Raw genomic sequence first — 19,937 nt, forward strand, 5'->3', positions numbered from 1 at the left:
ATAACAAGTATACAAAATTGTGCAAACCGGTTTCTGTCCATCGTATCCTTGATTAGGGTATCTTGGATTCACGATTGGCCTGTTCAGTGGCTCATCTACGATCTCTACACTGCGCAGGTTGCGGCGTGCCTGCCAACAACACTTAAACTTCATTATCTTCATCAACTCAAAACCGTCCCATTGCAGGGCACTGGTCTCTTCTAAAGATATGTAATGAAATGATTTGATCATTTTCAATAAAATATTACTTAATTTTCGTAGTCGTAACACAGCCTAATTTACGGGCACACGGGACTTGTCACCTTTGTACCTTAGTGGCAGTGCCCCTTTGCGATTTAAGCTTTGAGTGGCACAGCAACTGTAATGGATAGGCGTGTCGGTGACCACCAGGGCCACAACTTCGTCCCGTCACTTTATATCATTGAAAACAATGATTCAGACAATAACTAACTCCTTAGCATTTAAGAGAGCAATATCAACGTTTAGCGAATTGCTAAACTTATTAAAGTGGACATTTCTACTTGGATATCTCGAACGCGAAGTTGCTGGTAAAATTACAGGCACATGGGACTTGTCAACTTATGTCTCAAGGTGAAGGGCACTACCACAAGTGCGCCTCAAATCTTTGCGATTTAAAGAGCTGAGTGGCACAGCAACTGTTATGGACTGGCGTGTAGCTTACCATCAGGCGCACGACTTGTTCGTCCCGTCACTTGATATTATAAAAAAAAGTTCTTTCAGATTGTGACTTCGCGCATCTTCGAAGAGTTTTGTAAACCTTCTGTGACAAGCTGATTTGATCGCTATGTTTTCACCATTAATGCCCATCATTCGCTGGCAAAGGGTAAGGAGCGGGAAAGCTAAGCTGAGCGGAGTAAAATAGCTTTGCCGTTCCACTAGGAAACAATCACTGAAAACTCAACTCTGCTTTCTCTTTTGTAACTTTTTCAACTCACTCGTTTGTGGTGCAAGCACTTCTATGAAGTTTAGCGTTGAGAGTCGGAGTCAATAAATATGATAATATAATCGGAGTCAATAAATGGCTACCAAACAAGTTAACATTAATTTACTCAATAGTCACTTGTTCAAGCTAATGATAATTTAGTTAATATGCAATATAAGATTTAAAAAATTTTAGCTCAGATTTTAATTGTTTTTTTTATTATCATTAATAGGTTCAACTGCAATTTTTAAAATACTAAGAACCTTGACGACTACATTACCAACATCATAAACAACAACTTTTGTTCCATGGCTTAATAATTAATCCGATTTTTCTTTGATACAAAAATAAATAGATTTAAATAGATCGCTCCAAACGGTGATAAAACTGTACAGGACGGGGGTGGGAGTCATCGCGGATGACGCTTGCACGTTTGAACTTATTCTACCAAATATAGACTTAAAAAGTGTCACATAGTACAGCAAAAACTTAACAAGTTTATTTTTGGTAAATTTATTATGTTTTATAAAAAGTCATGGAACAAATATTGTTGTTTATGATGTCAGTTATATAATCCTTTGAGGTTTTTAGTATGTTATAAATAAAATTGTATAGTTCGATAAGGATGCAGTTTTATGATGCGAGTCGTGAGTTTTATGACCTCTTCCAGAGATTAGTTAATACGGCCTTTTGTCCATCTGAACAAGGCCGATGTTGCATCGCTTTAGTTATTTATATGTCAGATTATATCGCTTTACAATTGGTTATTTTAAACAAAAAGTGCTAAACATTTTTAACGCAAATACATTTTTTACACTGCCAGAAAAATGTATACAAGGTGACAGATCGAAAGAGATAAATATTTAAAATATATATATAACCGTCATTGTGAATAAAAACCGCCGAAGTATTTTAATAACCGGCAATCTATCTCACTACCGCTACACATGTCTCTCAACCCTGACATTGGCAAAATCGTCGCGCAAAACGACGGAGCCATAGACACAAAAGTTGAAGTTGAAAGAGGCGGTGTGTAGCTGATACCCATACCGAATATGTAAAAAAAATCTAACCTTTTTGTACATATTTTTCTCTACGGAAAATACTGCCTCTAACATTTTGTAATACTATGCGCAAGATGGAACATGCAGTGAGTGCCCGCGCAACCCTTATCGGCCTCCGCACGCTTTGAATGAAGGAACTCTTTAAGCAGAAAGGCTCGGCAGTTTAATTTCTTACCGATCAGCTGTTCTGTTTCATAGAGTAAAGCCCAAATAAAGAGTGTGTTAGTTTAAAATGTAAAATAACACGAAACTTTTCATTATGTTTAGGGGTGATTATTTTTGCTTATTCGGATTAGATACTTAGCTAGAGGTAAACTTTAAATATTTATCACGTTCAACCCGTCATACTATATTTCAATTAATTATGACGTAGCAACTTGCGGAACAATAGCGATTGCGTCTGAAAAGATATAAATAACATATATCTACGTAGCCTAGAAACCCAACAGTTCCTAAAATCACCACCCATACACATAATTGTGAGCGCAAGGTCCTAATTCACATTAGGAACTGTTTGCTGCTCCTTATCAAATTATATTATGACTCCAGAAGCCGAATCTCTAACCCTTACGAGCTTCATATGGTTCACAACAAACGTTGGGAGATAAGTTGTAATTAATGGGAATAACGGACAGCAATTACGAGTTATTGAATTAGACCTACAGCAGAGTGAAATAAAGGAATAACAAATTTACTTACCGCAGGGTCATTAACATCGTTTTTTGGTGGGAACCCGTAGCTTTGATCTTGTGGAGGTCCACCGGATCTGCCAGAGTATTGGTCTTGATGATCAAATCTCGTCTCTTGTCTACTTGTTGGCGCCTTAAAAGAAGTAGATAGTTTAAAAAAAGCAACACTACGCAATTTATACAAGTGACTTTTTATCACCATTCAAATTTGTGACCATAACCTAGAAGTTAATTTTAATAAAACTAAATTAATGCAGTTCAGACCTTATCAAAAACGCCCTATAAACTTAATTTATAAATTTAACAACATTCCGCTTGATTCTGTAACCTCCCTTTGCCTGCTAGGAATAAATATCGACATCAATTTAAATTGGAAGGATCATGTAAATAAATTTGTTGGTAAATTGTCAAGTTTCACATATGCTCTGAATGAACTCAAATAATCGACTGACCTTAAGACAGCAACTAGCGCTTACTACGCGTATACTCATGCCTGGCTTAGCTATGGTGTTGCGTTGTGGGGCAACAGCACTGACGCAAAAAAAGTTATTGCGTTGCAGAAGAATTGTATTCGCATACTCGCCAATATAGACTCGTTTACCAGCTGCGAATCGTATTTTATCAAATACAATATCTTATTTATATATTTATTTATCTATATTTTACAAATGTGTCTTATTGTCATGAATAATTTGGATGCATATCCTCTGTATTGTCGTTCAGAAAAACTAAGACCCACATGCAGGCTAGCAACAACAATTTCAAAAGTGCAAATGGCCAACTTGGGTCCGTATTCTATGTCAATTAAAGTTTATAACGCACTCTCTGACTTTTTAAAAATTTATAAATAGCCTAAAAATGTTTAAAAACCAACTTAGTAAATATCTGTGCCAAAAATGCTACTAGGTACTCATTGCAGGAGTTTTTTAGTGACGAAGAAAATTGTTCATAATGTTATAAAAAAAGTAATGTTAATGTGTTATAAAAATATGATATTATGATTATGTAATTTAATAAAATAAATGCAGAATAATAATATCACGGAGTAAATAAACGCAATTATTAGGAAGATTAAATTGACAAATGTAATTATTATTATACAAAACTAAGATAATTTGACGATTAATTAATAATTAATTTTTAATTGATTAATTATTAATAAATAAATTGATTTATTTTTAAAATACTTTAAATGTAAATTTGACAATCATTTTAAAATTAAATCATTTCACTTTCGGAATATATTTACTTAGATTTATTTATTTTCATTGTAATAATATTATGATTAATAATTATGATAAAAATGGATATTGCTGCGCCCTTACATGTACATGTTTGATACTTTACCAACTACTATAAGACCTAATGTAACAACATATTTTGCAATAAACGACATTATTATTATTAATTTTAACACTGATCTTTGTTGAAAAAAAATAAAACAAATAATATTTCGCACTCGAAACCAAGTACTGTCGTAACTCAAAATTGTGGAATTAAGAAAACACAATTTGAAAATAAAACAAAAAATACTGACAGACATTAATATTATTGTATTCTGGTTTATGAATGTACTTTTTTATAAAAAATAAGTGCGCATTTGGCCTAAATCTCACCTGATGAAAAGTGATGATGAGATCGACGATGTAGCATGCACACCTAAATAATGCCTATTCAGTCTCGCCTTGAAAAGATCCAAGTTATAGCGTTCGGGGAATACTTATTCCCCGAATGGACTTCCAGCGGAAGGGAATTCCATTCTCTAGCCGCTCACACTATAAATGTGGAAACACCTCGTAAGATATTTGAGTATTATTCACATTGTTCGCAATGCGAATCATTTAGTTTATTTTTAATTTTCAAATTGTGTTTTCTCAATTCCACAATATCGAGTTATGGCAGTATTTGGTTCCATGTGCGTTTTATTTTTTTAAAGTTTGATGTTTGTAACACTTTCATAAATCTAACACAGTAAAACATTAGACAAGAAATAAGCCGCTTTACCGCCTACTTAAAAATATACTATTATCTTTTGCGCACTACAACAACAATTGAAACTAACAATTAAAACCGAAAGTACTGAATAAAAGTGTCATTACGAATATGGGTTAGGGGTTCGGTTAGGGGTCGGTTGGGGGTCGTTTGGGGGGCCGGTAGGGGGCCCGGTTGGGGGCTGTTTGGGGGCCGGTTGGGCGGCCGATTGGGGGGCCGGTTTGGGGGTCAGTTGGGGGCCGGCTGGGAGCCTATTGGGGGGCCGGTTGGGGGGTCGGTTGGGATGTCGGTTGGGGGGCCGATTGGGGACCGGTTGGGGGGCGGTCAGGGATGAGTGACCCACCCCCTAACCCAACTCATCTATACACCCGCTCACCCACCCCCTTACCGACCACCTAACCCACGCGCAGACCCACCCCCTAACTCACCCCATAACGCACCTCCTAACAAACCCTTAACTCACCCCTAACCCCCAATCCAGACCCTAACTCACTCCCCAACCCACTCCCAAACTCACCCCTGACCCCCACAACCCAAACCCTAACCCACCCCCTAACTCACTCCCCAACCCAAACCCTAAATATCCCCAAACCACACCTAACCCACCCTCTAACCCACCCCTATAAATTTATCATAATTGTCAGTTTTAATTGTTAATCAAAAACATTGAAAAGATTGAAAATTGATTAATTGTTAATTGTAGATATACGCGATTAACGATTGATTAATTGTTAGTTGCGAGAACCGCAATTAACAATTAATTAATTGGTAATTGCGGTTCTTTATTAATTATAATTATCGCTATAGCGGTAATTGTCACCCTGAAACATAAGTTGACAAGTCCCATGTGCCTGTAATTTCACCTGTACCCTTACCCTTCAAAACCGCTGCTGTAATGCTGACATTACTGCTTGGCGGCAGAAATAGGTAAGGTGGCAGTACTTCCCTCGAAGAACTCTTTCACAAGGAACTCTACTGCTACTTAAAATTTCATTTCAAGAAACTTTTTTTTTTGGCTTTGTGAATGTTACAGTATCAGATCTTTTATTATTGTAAAATTGTTTTATGGATCTGTGGCATCAGGAGGAAAAAGAAAAAAGAAGACTTAAGATTTATCGAACTAATATGCTATGGTCTACTGCTAGTTTAGCCCTGCGCAGTCGCATGCGACTTGTGACGGTGTAGTAGTAACACTGCACTTAGCGGTTTAGTTTACACGTTATAACAAATAGCTGAGAGTCAGTGCGACCAAAGACGCCTAACATCGCCAGGACGCTGAGGGACCCATTGCAATGCAGGGTTAAATTTTAAATTATTTGTGTTATTTACATGTTTGTAAATGCTGTTTGGATCTGCTGTGTACAACACGGTAAAACTTTACTTAAAAGGCAATTTAAATGCATGAACAAATTGTTCTTTGTTTGTTAAAGAGGCGGAAACTTATTGTTAAAAAAATATATTATGTCTACATATATATATCTACATACCTGTTGTCCATATGAATTGATTTGAGGTTTTTGTTGGTAATTGAAATTATTCTGCACGTGTGGTTGAGTTTGCCCCTGATTTGATCCCCACTGGCTACCAGTAGTGCCCCAAGGATCAGGTCTAGCTGTCATTGGATCTGGTCTTCCATCAGGCCTTCCAAGAAGTGATTCTGATCTACCATGCATTGAATCTGGTCTAGTATGCATTGAATCTGGTCTAGTATGCGTTGATTCTGCTCTACTATGTATTGTGTCTAGTCGTCCGTGCATTGCATCAGGTCTGCCATGTAATGTATCTGGTCTACCATGCATAGGATCAGATCTTCCATGTATTGGAGCGGACCTTTCGTGGATTGGATCGGGTCGTCCAGGTATTGTACTACTCCTGTTATGCATTGGGTCAGGCCTGCCAGACATTGCATCCTGTCTACCATGCATTGTATCTGGTCTGCCAGACAATGTATCTGGTCTGCCAGACATTGTATCTGGTCTTGATGACATTGTATCTGATCTCCCAGACATTTGGTCTGGTCTATGGCCAGACAATGGCTCTTGTCTATTATGCATTGTATCTGGTCTGCTAGACATGGGGTCAGGTCTACTATGCAGGGATTCAGGTCTACCGATAGTGTCTGGTCTTCCCATAGGATTGGGTCTTGTCATGGAATCCATGGGACGATTGCCATAATTTTGTGGTTGGTTTGGAAAATCATTTCTAACAGGATATGCAGCTCCACCCCTTTGATCAAAGTTTTGTGGCGAATTTAACTGTAAAAGATCAACATTTAAATTAATAACAAAGTGAAAGCATTCATTTGACACACAACTTATACAGTAATAATATAACATAATTACAGTGTTGGTAAAGTAATAGAAACAGCAGCATATCGAGCTACACATTGACAGATCTTGTTTCATTGCACTGGAGGCAAAATTCGAACAAAAGTGTACAGCTTGATGTATTGTTGACTGTACTTCAAAACTATTTAAAATATGAAATGAACACTTTGCTTTCTATATTAACACAAAACAAAGTGTTCAATGTCACGAAAGTGAATGGACGTCCAAGGCCTAAGGATAGGCCTGTTTACTGTTTCTGCTATCACCCTAAGGAAACTGTTGGTGCTTCTCCTAATTTTTACCAACAGGAATGCCACAGTCTTATGAACTATAACTTCAAATCTAACAATCCTAGCCATCTCGAATATTGAGGCAGCCCCAGCAGTCCTGTAAAGGTGTTGTTGAATTGGATGTGCAAGGCATTGTATGCTTTCTTGCTGTTATTGCTCCACACGCTGCATGTGTAAAAAAGTCTAATATTTTAGTAATAAACTACTTTTTTAATAAACTACGTTACTCTATTTAGTTGTCTGGTGGATGTTTTAAGTTAATTCTGTTAATATCGAGTTCTTAGGTTTTCGCTATTGTTACACATAGGAAATGTAACTATTTTTCCGGATTTAAATCGCGTATATTTGTTTTTTCAAACAAACCGACGTTTCGTCACTATGGGTCAACCGTGACCATGGGACCTGTAAAGGGCCCGAAACGTCAGTTTATTTGAAAAAACAAATATGCGCGATTTAAATCCGGAAAAATAGTTTTATTTCCTAATTCTGTTAATTCTGTCAAATAATACAATACAATTATATTATTCATATATATCGACTCATGTCTATGTTATGGGTTTCTATCGCGAATCAAACCCAGGACCTCTTTGCCCAATTAATGATCACTTACGAAGGATTGTACATTACCACCACGCGAATGTAGGTGAGAGGCGGTGTGGGGGAGGGAGGGGGGATCGTCACTGCAAAGTTTCAAAGTTAGGACGTTAATCGTTTTTGAGATGTTAATTTTTCTCGAAAAAAAAAACCTCAAAATTACATATTTACGCACTAAATGCAAGAGTGGGGTAAATATTGAATGTAGGAGAGGGGGAGCTCCCCTACGAATTATTTAATTAATTATAATAAAATTTGCAATCAAATAAATAAATAAATTTAAAATTTAGCAGTGTATTAAGTCATTTTATTCAAATTGTACTTTAGAATTAGGGTTAGATATTTAATTAAATACGTAATAAGTTTATTTGAAAGAAGTGTAATAAAAATTTTATATAGTCGAATACGACTCTATGGATTCAAAGTTTACGGGTCGACGATAAGCGCGCGAAAATTACTTTTGATCGGTTTGCGCTGCGACGTACGGGTAGCGGGCGGCGAATGATATGTGCGGGTAGCGGGGAGTGTGGGTGGAGCCAATGTCAAGACTTTTTAGCATGAGGGCTCTTAATTGTTAATTGTAGATATACGCGATTAACGATTGATTAATTGTTAGTTGCGAGAACCGCAATTAACAATTAATTAATTGTTAATTGCTGTTCTCGCAATTAACAATTAATTAATAGTTTATTGCTGTTTCACAATTGACAATTAATAAAAGTCAATCTTTCATTGCCTGAACAATCAAATTTTGCCCAACACTCGATCGGGTCAAATGATTCGATCATATGTTCGATATTTTAGCTGGCCACCCGTCCCTCGTGATACTTCCATATGGTGTTTAAAAGTGTCAAATTATACAATTAGTTTTTATTCTTTCCTGCTGAGGGGTAATGTGTCTATAGTTCAATGCATCATTGATAAACGACACTTAGGACACTAAAATTTCCTTCTGGAAAAACTAACAATGTTACAAAACAAAAATATGTAACAAAAAACCTATGAGCATTCAAAATTACTAATTTATTATTAATTAATATTTTAATATTTGCTAGTGCATTCTTAAATAAACACAACGTACCGAAAAAACAGATTCAACATACAAAATTACTATGTAATTAATTAGCAATTAGGATGAATGATTGATTGACTCATGATCCATTAACTCATTATTGCTTGACTTTTTGGTTCGATTGAATGAAGGTTCTATCAAACGAATGCTCTATCAAACAAATGTTCGCCCTAAAACGAAGAGTGAGAAGGTGAACCGTTTCTTGAGTGGTGACTTCATATAAAAGTGAATGAGACAACAATGATATTGTGAATTGTTGAGTAATCTCTAAAATTATAGTGGTAAACTCGAATATTGCGCACATAACCTATGAAACTAAAATGATCAGGTTATTTACAAGCTATTTTACCAGGTTATCAGGTCACAGGTGCTGTTTGAATCATTTTCATTCGATCAAACATGATCAACACACATCTAATGTATAGTTGAGCCTCACTTGCTCGCAATGAGAAGAAAACATGATGAGACCAACAGCATGGGAAAATGTTGAAAAGTAAAATTGATATTAAATTTATTAAATATTACGGTGTTTCACTACCATGTTATTCAATTCTATTTTGAGAAATTACTTAACATACTTAACTTACTTATAATCATTAATACAAAGAAAAATAAAATAGGCGCTTTGTCGTCAATTTGCGGATACCAGCCCGTTGCACCAAGTACCAAGTAAGTAATACAAAGAAAACTTCTTTCGATCCGGCTGCTCTCAAAACAACCACCTCGTCATATCATAGCGAGTATGCTGGAATTTTTCTTTGTGTCCAATCTTTGTATCATACTTGATATAAGAAGTTGGAATCATAACAAATACCCACCAGTGGTTTTCCAACAGGCAGAACTCTCAGTACATTCCCGGAGAACCGGAAACCATCCAAGCACTTTATCAAATATCCGCCTTCCCTGTCGTCTGACACGCCAATACGAACTTTCTTCGTGCCGCCATTTTCCGCGACCAAATTGTCCAAAATAAAGTCCGTAATGTTACATTCTTGCTTAATTAACACCTTCAAATTGTGATATTTTACCTGAAAAAAGTAGAATTTGCGAAATATTAGCATTTCATCCTTGGCATTTGTTTGCGAAAGCCATAACCAAAAATGTTGTATTTACCGATGAAGGTAACCCGTGAATTGTAAGCATCATCTTGCAAATAGCTTAGAAATGACAACTGTGGCGAAATAATTAGCATCACTCCATTTTCAGCGGTAAACCATCGAAAATTTATAGTTAGTCAATCAAACCAATGCGTCATTGGAAACTGGAAACCACAGACCACTAATCTCTGAAAACAGAATAAAAATTGTCTGGGACTTATTAAAGAACCATAGACAATAATAGGTTTCAATTTTGGATTTTGTTTTAAACGAAGTACAGTCAAGAGCACGTCAAGCTTGACACTTTGTACAGTCAAGAGCACATCAAGCTTGACACTTTGTAGTTAGGAATATTCTTATCGTAAGCGGCATAGAGTTTGACTTAAGTCTTAAGTGTCAAGCTTGAGCCTGTACCTATTTAAGAATTAAAAAATACATAGGTGAGTGATTATTTGATTTATTATTTTCGAAAAATTTCAAATACACAATTTTTTCCGGAAAAGTTTCAGATAAATTGGAAAAATATAATTCGAATCTTCACATTATGGGTCGTATTCCAGAACTCTACTCAATACTCAAGTCAGGACTTGAGCAGACTTGAGTATGATTTCAAGCACTGGAAATACGATCCTAATGGCAAGGACTTGAGTATGATTTTCAGTGCTCATTGCAATACTCAAGTCCTGACTTGAGTATGGAGTAGAGTACTGGAATACAACCTTATGTTTTACATTTAGATATATATTTTGAAATTTTATTTAGCGTGAATTATACAACAAAATTGAACAGATAAAAGCAAGTTAGAGTGAAAGGAGATTTAAAATAATTGGACAATAGCGAAAAAAGGTATTAAAAAAATCTTTACATTACAATGGCAGTGGCTCCATCGCATCGTTTTCGTTCAGTATCTTCAACTTTTGATAGATGCCAATAGACAAAAGAAATAATAATATAGTGTATATGAAAAAGTTCGGAAAAATATGATTATTCAAAGTGGACATTTTTCCATAAACCCACAGTCCACTGGATTACTTGATTGTTAGCTGAAGGATAAAATGAGTAGCCGCATACTTCGCGGATTGTTGATTAAAAGCTGTCAATATATTCGCAAATTAATGCTCTAGGACTTGATATTAATATCATAAGTACAGGTACAAGTTGGTACAATCTCAGCACAACATAGCCCTACTATTGGTATCGTAGTTGCCCTATTTGCCATGGAGCGGCTGAAACGCTAACTGCGAAAAGCTAAGACAAAAATAACTTTGATTTATGGATCTAGTGCTTTGAATCATACTCAAGTCCTTGCCATTAGGATCGCATTTCCAGTGCTTGAAATCATACCTACTCAAGTCTGCTCAAGTCCTGACTTGAGTATTGAGTAGAGTTCTGGAATACGGCCCTTAAAACACTAGAAATCATACTCAAGTCCTTGCTATTAGGGTCGTATTTTCAGTGCGTGAAATCATACTTAAGTCTGCTCAAATCCTGACTTGAGCATTGAGTACAGTTCTGGAATACGACTCTTAGAGGATGGAAAAAAAAATAATGGAAAGAAGCTGCCATATCTACGGAATAAACGTCTCCTAAACCAAAAATGTCCACCACAAATAGCGAATTTAGTGTTGTACCATAATCATAGATAAGTCAATATCGCCATGCAAATGTATCGCTTGAATGTTGAAACTGTTGTTACTGTGTTTTATGTTTGCAAATTTGTGTAGTTTACTGTAATCAAAGTATGATTAATACTAGGCTATTATTACTAGGCAAGTAATGAGCCATAAGCCATTATTACTAGGCAAGTAATGAGCCATTTTAATCAAAATTAAATATAAAGTTATTTACCAACAAATGTAACGATGGAATTGCATTATCATGTAATCTTGTTACATTCAAAGTTCTATTTAAATTTGAATAGTGCGAACAAACGAAAATGGTATTTGATCCAATAATTATGTTCGGCAGTCCTATAATTTCCAACCATTCTTTCTAATTTTTTTTCTTTCGTAGGTAAACTTTAAAAATAATATGTGTATAATAATATTAATGAAATAGTTTCAATAACAAAATATCGATAATATGTCTGCTTACAAGAACAACACTATATCAAAATAATCGTTATCAACAATCATCAAAATAGACTAACAAACAAGCAATGTAAAGTAACCAAAGCAAAATTCGGCAAGACTTATAAATAACTTAATTAACTGAGTCTAATTGCATGAGATATTTCGGCTATTGTATGATTTATAGGTAGAAAAATAACACATGCCGGTGTAATGTAACATTCAGTTGATTTCCGCTTTTTCAACTGCCGCACCCACAGATAACTGCCGCACCCCTACATTCTGGCAGCGACGCATTTTTATCAATACTTAATTATTCTCACTGTCAATATTTTTGTCCATTTCATTTACAATTCAGGCCAAACATTGGTTTTGACATTTGATGTACGGTTATATATATATTTTAATGACATTACAAAAATATAATTTGAGAGCTCATGTTATTTTCTTTCTTTTAGAAACGTAGGAAGTTTTATTTAGCGGGAAATAAAAAATAAAATCGTTTAGTAAAACAAAGTTAGGCGTCGTTTTTGTTCAATAACAAACTTTTGACCGGTGTCAGCGTGGAAAATTATCATGGAGGATGGAGAAAGAAATAAAATTATACGAAAGATAATGGGAGAATACGGGAAGAATAAAGAATATTCATTTTTCTTAAAAATTAAGACTGATCAGAAATGAGAATTTTTCTCCGACTCACATTGTTGGGGCAGAAAATTATGAAATGAATGTGGTCGAGCAGAGGCTATTCGGGGCTGGTTACAGATTTATGTTATTAAGTTTTAGAAATTTGTATAAAGTGAATACTACTGGAGAGTGTGCGTTGGCTAGGAAATAGTTGATATTTATTGGGCGAGGAATATTTTCGGGAAGCAAATCGTAAAGTGGGAAGCTTATTAGGGGGCAGTTAAAAAATAAGTGTTCTAGAGTGCCTTCCTCTAGTCCACATTCGCAGAGGGAGTGATCACGTACTTTAATTTTGGCTAGGAAAACCGGGGAGCAAACGTGACCCAGTCTCAGCCGGATAATCATTTATGAATAGGGTTTAGGTATGTGTTTGAAGCGGAAGAACCAAGGTTTGCGTGGAATATTTGGTTGGAGATAGCCAAAGTGTTTACCTTTTAGTAGGAGCGATTTTTGGAAAGTTTCGTCCCAGCTCCTGAACAATTTTGGTTTGGCCGAACAACGTAGATCTCGGGAGAAGCAGCCTGAGTGGTCCGGCAAGCCAGATGAGATAGCATCCTTTGCAAATCTATCAGCAGTTTCATTGCCGCCTATCCCTTTGTGTCCAGGGATCCAGGCTAAGGCTACGTCGATATTAGATGAATGACAGTCAAATAATAGTTCTTTAATTTGAAGGGTGATATGGAAGTTATTTCTTGAGTGGAATGGTAACTTGATAATATCTTGCAGGCAGCTACGGCAGTCTGAGAAAATTATCGTCTTATTTAGTCGGTGTGACTTCACGTACAAGATGGCTTCCAGAATGGCGATAGATTCACCAGTGTACACAGTTGAGATAGGAGAGCATTTAAAGCTTAATAGAACACTGTACTTTGGGATCCAGACCGCTGCGCCAACATTGCCATCGTCCTGCAATTTTGAGGCGTCTGTAAAGATGGTGAGCCAGTCGTGCCAGTTATTGTTTAAGATCTTTGAGAATTCGTAGTTAGCATTGACAGAGTCTTTACAAACACCAAAGTTGAGGATTACACGTGGCTGGAAGGTTAGCGCTTCAAAAGGGATCTGAAATAGGGGGTTTTATAAAATGTTTATGTTTTCACCGTCTAAATGCATCATATACATATAACGTCTGATTTATATATGTCAATATAACATGTCCTTTGGTTTCCATTGTCTAAACAGTACCTATTCGCAAAAATGTTTTCCTATAAGTAATCTCTTGGCTTTTCGTGGTAAGCGTTTTATCAACTGTAGTTTAGGGAATGCAATTTAAAAAATATGTCGATAAATATCGTTTCGAAATTTAAAAGCCGTACCGATACTTTCAAGATTAATATACCACCCGATATTTCGATATATCAATATTTTTCTCAAAAGTCAGAAGTAACCTATAAAATGATTCCAAAATACATATATCCTATCAAGTAAAATTGAAACTATTAAAGATACGACTGTTGAAGTTATATAGAAAATGTCACTATAGAATTTTCGGGTAAAAAGTGTAGTACGTGTAGTAAGTGTAATACAATCGTGATCGTTCGTTTGCTAGATATAGAGGGAATAGAGTTAATTACTATGTTAAATAGGCCAAGAGATTCCGCCGAAACAACCAAACGTTAGCAAAAAGTATATTGTCGTATCATTCGGTATCGATATGTACTATGGATATAGTTTATCCGATAAATGAAAAATCGTACAAAGTTGAATGCAGAATCGAGACACGCTTCGAGCGCTGATTATCCGTCAGTGTAACGTATTGTTGTGTTGGAAACATACATAAACTTGGATTGTCAATAATATTGTATGTGAATATTACTAGCTTGTGGCTAGGCAATGAGAATATAAGAATAAGAAATATATTTGATAGTTGTGTCAAAACTGGTGGTTTTACTTATTTACTCTTAGTGAAATTCCCTTCCTTTTATCTTTTTGAATTATTTACGATATATAGAAAATATCGATGTTTTGTACAGATATATCGCGAAATATCGATACAACATTTCGATATATTATTATGATATAGGAAAAAATATCGATTTCTTTTACATGAATACCACTAGCTAGCTTGTGCTTAGGGACACAGTATAGATACTATACTCATGAGTAGCATCTCATAAAAAGTTTCGTACTCATAAAAGTGTCGATACCTAATAATTTTCTTAAATTTAAGAATAATTTTCCTTACTTAAAGACAGAATAAAACGCATAAATTAATAAGACTTTTATTTGATTTACGATTTTTAATTGAAACAAATAATAAAAGACTGATTAAATTGATCAATTTAATCAATCGTCATTTCAGATAATTTGTATTACACAAATTTCCCATTCCTCCGCTGTTTAATCACTTAAGAACAAAAATATATTTGGCAACAGTCTTTTTTTCGTTTTTGATATTGTATTGCCGGCTTTTGAGAACAAACGTTCTGAAGAAGGAACAAACTTCGCCGGAATCGCGAGGTACTCAAATATAATGTTTGTCCGGTACGCTGATTCAAATGTTTCTAATTATTTTTCTTCATTCTCATTCTTTTAAAGTAGCAAATGGTTGCTACCATTTGCCACTTTAAAAATTTTACACTATACAGCCAAGTCATTTGTGAGAAAGTTGCCATTTAAAAAAAATCGCAAAGTGGCTTGTGTTACGATATGAGGTGTCCTTAGGAATTATTCAAAATGATAAAATATCGAGTATAAAAGTATCGGTATTGGAAGGAAAAATACTCGATACCAAAATGTATCCATAATTTTTCCATGTCCCTACTTGTGCTTAGATAATATCACTCGATTATTTACAGCACCTTCCTAATTCGATGCTCATTCCTTCGTTGATTCGTTCACTTTCATTCATGGCTTCATGTATTGTTGTTTGTTGCGAGTAGAATTGATTTCAAATTGTCCACTCATTACCTACTGAAAAGAATCAAGATGTTATTAACAATCTATAATTTACCTAGTAGCGTAAGTACATAATTATTTGCTTTATGCGTAAACTGTAAATAACCATACTACGTGAAGCGCAAGCTGGCGATGATTGGCACATACTACGGGAGGCCTATTCATAGCAGTCAGCAATTAGGATCAACGTTTGAGTAGTTTATTTCTAAACAATGCCCATAATTTATCTTAAAATACGTTGCCAATTAATATTATTTTCATCATGTGAATGTCAAAGATGTGATTTTTCGAAAATGTTCTCTCGTAGATTTGTAGATTATCATCTCAGTGAATTCTGTCGAAAATCACCGGTCCATTATTGAGTAAAAACGCGTGTGTTCCTCAACTTGACATTGGCGAAATCATCGATTACTTCGATGGGGCCGTAACATTTAAAAGAAGAACAAGAAAATACGTAAAAGAAGTATTTCTTTTTGAACGCCGCACAACTTGCATTATTGATAGATTATTTTAAGTCACATTTACATTTGCCATGATTTCTCCAAAAACGTGTCTTCCTTAATTTGATGCACATTCAGTCACTTTCGAGATATGGCAGTTTGAAGTTTAAAAGTGTTTCTCACTCTTGTTTTATTCTACAGATATTTATTTTTGTTTTATATGTGTGATTTTTTCTGGTGATACATATAACAAATTTTTGATAATTTTGTGGATCGGATCCTTTTTTTACTTAACACTTTAAAAAAGAAGAATGTTGAGACATTGTTTCAACATAGTAGCAGTAGAGCTCCTTGTGAAAGCATTTGTCCAGGGAAGTACCGCCGCCTTACCTATTTCTGCCGCCAATTAGTAATGTGAGCATCACTGGGTTTTGGTTTTGAAGGGTAAGGGTAGGTGGTAAAATTACAGGCATAGACAGGGACTTTTCAACTTTTTATTTATTTATTTCAGGCCACATGACCCATATGATAAACATACCTGAGAAGCATTACACTGTAATCGCCATTTTTGTAATTTTATTGGGGAAGCAATTTTGTGTTGAAAAGCAGTTTGTACGCCAATTAGGGTAGTGCGAAATGTTATTAAAACTCAATTAGTTTTATTTCAAGCCATTCTAAATGTTGTACATGCTGCATTTCGACACAAAATTGCGTCCCCCGTAAAATTACAAATATAGCACTTACAGTGTAATGCTTCTCAAGTACGCATATAATTATACCCTAAGGACTAACATATATACAATACAATAAAACACTATTTCTCACTAATCCACAACAATTGCACTTGTCGGCGACGTGTGGCGCAATCTGGTGTAAGGTAACCAGCCGCGGAATCGCCGATTTATGACACCCTTCGGCCAAAATTCTTCCTTCATGAAGGTTGACTCAGTTGGTACTCTCACCACAAACAAACTGAAATTCACGTTGTGGCGGGACGCCAACCGCTCGAACCGCAGTGAGTATTTGACTTTTGTCTAAGGGTGAAGGGTGCAGAGGCAGTGCCCCTCAGGTCTTTGCCATTTAAAGCTCAGAGCTGCACTGCAACTCAGGCACAAATACACACACACAAATATGAGAACAGGCATGTCGCATACCACCATGTGCATGATTTGTTCGCCTCATTATTTTTATCATAAAAATATTTTTTGATGTCTTAATGTTGGAGAAATCATAGTAAGTGTAAAGAAGTCTTAAAAATCTAAATTATGTTTTTTTATTTATGACAAAAAATGTTGTTGTTTATTTTGGAGATAAAAATGCATTCAATATTTTTTCAGGGTTTTTATGTTATTATATTTTTATGACATCTTTTATGTGTCATTTGTTTATCATTGTGAAAAATCTAAATGTTGTACATGACGTGTCCCTCAACTGTATCAGTATAACAGTAGTATAACTGCAAAAAGAAAATGTTTATGTCAAGTTTTCCTAGTGACAAAAAATATAAATATAAACAAAAAATAATTAAAAGTATATGGAAATGGAACCCTGTAATTCTGAACTTCAATTTCGCTTGTCCAGAAGTGTATTATACTTGGGCATTGTCCTTTGTATTTTAATTTATAAACAAATGGTATTTCTTAGTGAAGATCTACATAGAGAAAGTGAAGAGAGCATGATGGGTTCCACAACCTATCTATCATGCTTCCCTTCTCACATCATCTGGTAGTTAGTTAGTTGTGCTCTTTCTAATGCAGTATGCAAATGAATCACAAATAATAAATATATAGTGAAATGTATCATTGCTGCAAAAAAAATTGCTACTTTTGGCAAAAGGTGTAGGTGAAAATGGTAAAATTGCAAGTGTAGTATGTTCTTTTAGGAAAATGAAAGCTTTATAAAATGATTAATGTGGTAATTGCAATTGCAAATTTGCAATGATCATTTATTTCTTGTTTATTTTAAAATTTCAGACTCGCTACTGTGATTTAAAGCAGTTGATACAACTAAAATGTAATCTCTCAGAAATAATTCTTGACAACCTAGTGAGTGATGGTAAAGGTAATAAGAAGGTGACAGTAGGTTTGGCGGAAGAAAGTGATGCGGCTATATTGGTTAGGAAGGTAAATGGGATTTTTGTTGGCGGGAACCAGCTTTATGTTGAAAATGTTAAGCAGAATAAGGTAAGCAAATATTTTTATTACTTTTCATCACATATTGGTGGAGTGCATGGTACATGAAGCTCCTGCTTGTTTGCTCCTGCATTCCTATGCATCCCAGTAAATTTGGCATCTCTTTGCGTCATCTGAAACAACTGAGGCAACTCTTAAGTTTCTGGGACAACTAAATTTTTGATTCCATCCACATTTTAATATTATGATCTTTGGTATAATTACAACTTATTAATAAAAAAATTGTCCTCAAAAGCTTGTTTATCTGCTTTTGTTGTGTTTCTGCTTTTGTTATGTTGATCTATTTGCTAAAATGTAATCGATTTAAAGGTCTGACTGTCACTGCCACTGTTATGGACAGGCACGTCGCTCACTACCAGGCGCACGACTTGTTCGTCCTTGAAAAAGAAAAGTTTTGAGGAAATAATGATTTTATTTACTATAAAAAAATATATAAACGCTATAAGGCCCTGTGCATACGACCTACGCGCATACAAAACTAACGTGTGTAAGCAGCGCGCTTGAAGCTCGTTTGTATTGTATCGCGTTAAACGCACGCTTGAATCGCGATTTACAAGCGTTTGAATTGTCTTATCAATAAATACATCGCGTTGCGAAGCTGAGGTAAAGGGCAAGGGAGGGGTGCATTTTCACGTCACTGCGCCGTTCCGTCACCCACAGTCGTCTGTATCGTCTACGCGGAGATGATGAGATGAAACGCGCATTTCAGTTTATGAACGTGTGGAACGGTTTACTGCTGCAACTGAATCCCGATAACGTAACGTAAAAAATACGCCATTTGTATAGGCTCTTAAGAAACAATAATTTTCATTACATTTAATTAGACCTACATTTTAGAACTACGTTTTATTTATGTAACTCATACTTTTATAGGCATCAGAACAACCTTACCATTCGTCAAATGCTGTACAGGAATTTGGAATCCGTCTGCAAGATGGTTTCCAGAAACAAGTAGCATATCAGCAGCCCTTGGGAAATCAAGATCAAAACTCTATGATGATGATGGCTGCAAGCAATATGGGGATGTACTACATGCCTGTAATGCCGACAAATCAGGTAAGTCAGTGTTATGCACTCATGACAGGACCTTTTAAAGTGTAAAAGCTGTGGCTTAGCATCAATGTGCCCTTGCCTTTATCATATACAGGGTTTTTGTGCACAATCACATTTGAGTCAGGAATAATACAGGAATACAAGGTGCCTAAATATTACTATAATTTGTTTAATCTTTCAGGTTTTAGGGGTATTGAACTAATGTCTACACACTTTAGCACTACAGAATTTAGCACCATTTCTAGTCTTTCAGAAATGGTCGTTCGACTTTTACCGAGTCACAAATCGTTGCCAATTCAACATAATTATAGAACTAGGATTTTGAGCTCCGACTATTTTTACCCTTGTATCTACCCGGCCGTGTTTCGTATGCACATTACAGAGCAACATCAGCATCTCATCCACATCATGGCAGAATCTACAAGCTGTAGTCAGTCAGTTAGCTTGAGGTTGCACACGGGCTTGTCTCGTGGGAGCCCTAATTTCCATTGGGATGCCGCTTAACGCCAGAGCCTCCCTCCAATGTTGGTGCT

General features: G+C 35.7%; 2 protein-coding genes across 7 annotated transcripts in view; one reads left to right on the forward strand and one right to left on the reverse strand.

Annotated features, from left to right (window-relative positions):
• Positions 1-10,153, reverse strand: part of LOC113233683 — a 51,007-nt gene extending 40,854 nt beyond the window's left edge. For 5 of the 6 annotated variants that reach the window (XM_026468863.1, XM_026468858.1, XM_026468861.1 and 2 more), the window contains exons 1-5: positions 10,085-10,153; positions 9,790-9,999; positions 6,176-6,943; positions 2,707-2,829; positions 28-129 (exon numbers count right to left, since the gene is read on the reverse strand). In XM_026468863.1, coding sequence (XP_026324648.1) covers positions 28-129; positions 2,707-2,829; positions 6,176-6,943; positions 9,790-9,999; positions 10,085-10,117 — 1,236 coding nt within the window. In that variant the 5' untranslated portion in view covers positions 10,118-10,153. The remainder of the gene's footprint in view (positions 1-27; positions 130-2,706; positions 2,830-6,175; positions 6,944-9,789; positions 10,000-10,084) is intronic. The other variant, XM_026468862.1, reaches the window with a different exon arrangement.
• LOC113233536 overlaps positions 1-19,937 on the forward strand; it is a 98,209-nt gene that overhangs the window by 63,631 nt on the left and 14,641 nt on the right. The window contains exon 5 of the mRNA XM_026468659.1: positions 19,225-19,407. Within this exon, the coding sequence (XP_026324444.1) occupies positions 19,225-19,407 (183 nt within the window). The remainder of the gene's footprint in view (positions 1-19,224; positions 19,408-19,937) is intronic.

The sequence above is a fragment of the Hyposmocoma kahamanoa genome, unplaced genomic scaffold, assembly GCF_003589595.1.
Source record: "Hyposmocoma kahamanoa isolate Upper Pololo Valley unplaced genomic scaffold, ASM358959v1 79, whole genome shotgun sequence".
NCBI lineage: Eukaryota > Metazoa > Arthropoda > Insecta > Lepidoptera > Cosmopterigidae > Hyposmocoma > Hyposmocoma kahamanoa.